The 4,049-nt window shown below is 39.7% G+C and overlaps 1 protein-coding gene across 1 annotated transcript; it reads left to right on the top strand.

Moving 5' to 3' along the window:
* The first annotated feature begins 466 nt into the window (after positions 1-466).
* LOC106723563 (zinc finger protein 239-like) lies at positions 467-1,631 on the top strand. Its single transcript, XM_014536825.1, has one exon. It carries the CDS (start codon positions 539-541, stop codon positions 1,544-1,546), a length of 1,008 nt encoding a protein of 335 aa, XP_014392311.1. The 5' UTR covers positions 467-538; the 3' UTR covers positions 1,547-1,631.
* The last annotated feature ends 2,418 nt before the right edge of the window (positions 1,632-4,049 follow it).

Genomic DNA, 4,049 nt, shown 5'->3' with positions numbered 1-4,049 from the left:
TGCAGAGAATGTGGAGGCCCCGACAGAACAAAAGGTTTCTGTAAGATTGTCACAGGCACGGAATCCCAAGTTAGCCTTGTCTTCCCAGAAGAGCCACCCCTGTGAGAGTTGTGGGCTAGTCTTGGGAAACATTTTCCACGTGATGGAGGGTCAGGAAACACAACACAGACAGATACTGTTGAGGTGTGGGGCGTGTGCAAAATGGTTTTATTTCCGTGCAAAATTTCACCAGGAACATGTGAGAGAGAAGACTTTCACTAGAGGTGTGGACAGGATGTCACTTGCAAACAGCTGCAATTTCAGTGTGTGCCAGAATCGTTTCACATGCGGGGAGGTTGGGCTTAGTGTACTTACTGGGTCAGGACATCTCCACCTAAAGGCTACTCAGACCAGGGACAGTCCAGATCCCATTTTGACGTGCGGGGTGACATTTCAAAGGAGAAATAATTATTACAGTAGAAAAGATGATAAGAGAGACATTAGTTACACCCCCTCATTTATTCATGGAGAAGGTGTTCATCTTGGAAGTCGATGTTTTATGTCCTCTGAATGTGGAAAATATTTTACTAAATTTTCTAGCTTTCATTATCAACAGAGAGGTCATACTGGAGAATGGCCTTATCACTCCAATGAATGTGGGAAATCTTTTACCCAGAGCTCTGCCCTTTGTAATGATCAGACACTTCGTACAGGAGAAAAGCCTTATCAATGCAGTGAATGTGAGAAATCTTTTACCGCTAAGAACATCCTTCTGCAACATCAGAGATTTCATACTGCAGAAAAGCCTTATAAATGTAGTGAATGTGGGAAGTCTTTTACTGCTAAGCGCATCCTTCATCATCATCAGAGAGTTCACACTGGAGAAAAGCCTTTTCAATGCAGTGAATGTGGAAAATCTTTTATCACTACGGCTGACGTTCATCAACATCAGCGTATTCACAGTGGAGAAAGCCCTTATAAATGCAGTGAATGTGGAAAATCTTTTACCACTAGTATTGACCTTCATTGTCATCAGCGTATTCACAGTGGAGAAAAGCCTTATCAATGCAGTGAATGTGGAAAATCTTTTACCACTAGTAGTTCCCTTCATTGTCATCAGCGTATTCACACTGGAGAAAAGCCTTATAAATGCAGTGAATGTGGAAAATCTTTTACCACTAGTAGTTCCCTTCATTGTCATCAGCGTATTCACACTGGAGAAAAGCCTTATAAATGCAGTGAATGTGGAAAATCTTTTACCACTAGTAGTTCCCTTCATTGTCATCAGCGTATTCACACTGGAGAAAAGCCTTATAAATGCAGTGAATGTGGAAAATCTTTTCCCCGGAGCGATACCCTTCGTTTTCATTGGAGAATTCATACAGGAGAAAAGCCTTATAAATGCAGTGAATGTGGAAAATCTTTTATCGCTAAAACCATCCTTGATCAACATCAGAGAGTTCATACAGGAGAAAAGCCTTATAAATGCAGTGAATGTGGAAAATCTTATAAAGGTAGCAGTGGTCTCCAATATCATAAGAGAAGTCACATGGGAAAAGCCTTATAAATGCAGTGAATGTGGGAAATCTTTTCCCTCTAAGACCAACCGTTGTCAACATCAGAGTTCATATGGGAGAAAAACTTAATAAATGCAGTGAATGTGGGTAATCTAACTGCTAAGAACATCCTTCATCAATATAAGAGAGTTCATAGAGGAAAAAAGCCTTATAAATGCAATGAATGTGGGAAATGTTATAAAGGTAAAAGTGGTCTCCAATAGCTTTATCTTTTAAAAAATCTATCTTTATTGTTTTTTGTTTTTTTTGCATCTTATCCATTTTATTTATTTATTTATTTTTTAAATCTTTATTGTTCAGATTACATTTGTTCCTCTTTTTTTTTTCCCCCATAACTCCCCTCCTCCCAGTTCCCGCCCCACCCTCCGCCCTCACTCCCCACCCACTGTCCTCATCCATAGGTGCACGATTTTTGTCCAGTTTCTTCCCGCATCTCCCATTCCCCTTTCCCCCCCAAGAATAGTCAGTCCATTCCCTTTCTATGTCCCTGATTCATTATAATCACCAGTTCATTCTGTACATCAGATTATTTATTCACTTGATTCTTAGATTCACTTGTTGATAGATGCATGTTTGTTGTTCACAATTTGTATCTTTACCTTTTTCTTCTTCCTCTTCTTAAAGGATACCTTTCAGCATTTCGTATAATACTGGTTTAGTGGTGATGAACTCCTTTAGCTTTTCCTTATCTGTGAAGCTCTTTATCTGACCTTCAATTCTGAATGATAGCTTTGCTGGATAAAGTATTCTTGGTTGTAGGTTCTTGGTATTCAGCACTTTGAATATTTCTTGCCATTCCCTTCTGGCCTGCCAAGTTTCTGTTGAGAAATCAGCTGACAGTCGTATGGGTATTCCCTTGTAGGTAACTGAGTTTCTTTCTCTTGCTGCTTTTAAGATTCTCTCTTTGTCTTTTGCTCTTGGCATTTTAATTATGATGTGTCTTGGTGTGGTCCTCTTTGGATTCCTTTTGTTTGGGGTTCTCTGCTCTTCTTGGACCTGTAAGTCCATTTCTTTCACCAGGTGGGGGAAGTTTTCTGCCATTATTTCTTCAAATAGGTTTTCAATATCTTGCTGTCTCTCATCTTCTGGCACCCCTATTATTCTGATGTTTGTACGCTTGAAGCTGTCCCAGAGGCTCCTTACACTATCTTCGTATTTTCGGATTCTTTTTTCATTTTGCTTTTCCGGTTGGGTGTTTTTTGCTTCTTCGCATTTCAAATCTTTGACTTGATTCTTGCGCTCCTCTGGTCTGCTGTTGGGAGTCTGTATAATATTCTTTATTTCAGTCAGTGTATGCTTAATTTCTAGTTGGTCCTTTTTCATAACCTTGAGGGCCATATCTGTCTCTGCGTAATTGCTTCATGACTTCTTTTAATCTGTCCCTGTTCTTCACAGCTTTCCTAGTTTCCCTGGATTTACATTCCATTTTCATAGAGAACTTTATTTTTCTAAGTATTTTTCTGCTTTAGTTTATGTTTCATAAATACTTGGAGATTTATTAAAGTTACACTAATAACTCATCTTTTTTCCTTTTAGATATTCTTATCATTGATATATCACCATCAGTTTGCCCATTTTAATAAATATTTGGTTATTTCTAATAAAGCTGGTACACACATTTCTGTATAATTCCTTGTATGTATATAAGTGTTATTTACCTTAGTCAAAATTTCAGTGCATAGTCTGTGGTTTTTGAGTAGATGAATGTTTAAATTTACCGACATTAGCAAATTGTGATCTAAATGCAATATACCACCGGGGCCAGTGTGGGTCAGTGCTTGGCCATCATCTCGTGCAGGACAGGGTTGTAGATTTGATTACCGGTAGGGATATGTGCCAAGTTGTGGGCTAGATGATCAGAAGTGGGTGTGCAGGAGGTCACTGGCCAATATGGCATTCTTCCATCAATGTTTCTCTCTCTTGCTTCTCTCTCTAAAAATTAATAAACTATTCTTTAAAAATAAAAAATAAACCTATCCGTAGCCGATTTGGAACAGTGGATTGAGCGTCAGTCTGTGAACTAAAGGGTCCCTGATTGGATTCTGCCCAAGGACACATGTCTGGGTTTGGGGCTCAATCCCAAGTAGTGTGCGTGCAGGAGGTGCAATCAGTGATTCTCTCTCCCTCTCCCTTTCGACATCAATAAGAAAATATGTTTTTTGCTTTTTTGAGATGCAAGCACACAGGGGGTTTATTTACCAGTTCCTGATGGGTCTCAGACGCTGGGAAGGATCCACCCGGAAATGCTCGCTGACACACACACAGGGGTAGAGGGCGCCGTTGGCTGCTGGCTCCTTTCCTGCTGGGAACCAAGACTTGAGCACACACAGGTCCTCATGCTCTGGCAACAGGAGATCTCTAAGCTCAGAAAATATGTTTAAAAACAAAAACCATCAGTGTCTATGAGCATGTCTGAGAATGGATGGAGTGACTCAACCAATAGCCGAGCTCTATGGTATGCTAATAAGTAATAAAGATTGTTTTTAAAAAATA

This window comes from Myotis brandtii, unplaced genomic scaffold (genome assembly GCF_000412655.1).
Source record: "Myotis brandtii unplaced genomic scaffold, ASM41265v1 scaffold1656, whole genome shotgun sequence".
Classification (NCBI taxonomy): Eukaryota; Metazoa; Chordata; class Mammalia; order Chiroptera; family Vespertilionidae; genus Myotis; species Myotis brandtii.
Note: the sequence above shows the minus strand (reverse complement) of the source record. Positions and strands in the feature narration are given on the sequence as shown.

Bases quoted from the DNA above. Each gene is read 5' to 3' on its own strand.
- LOC106723563 (XM_014536825.1), top strand. From the start codon at position 539: ATGTCCTCTGAATGTGGAAAATATTTTACTAAATTTTCTAGCTTTCAT.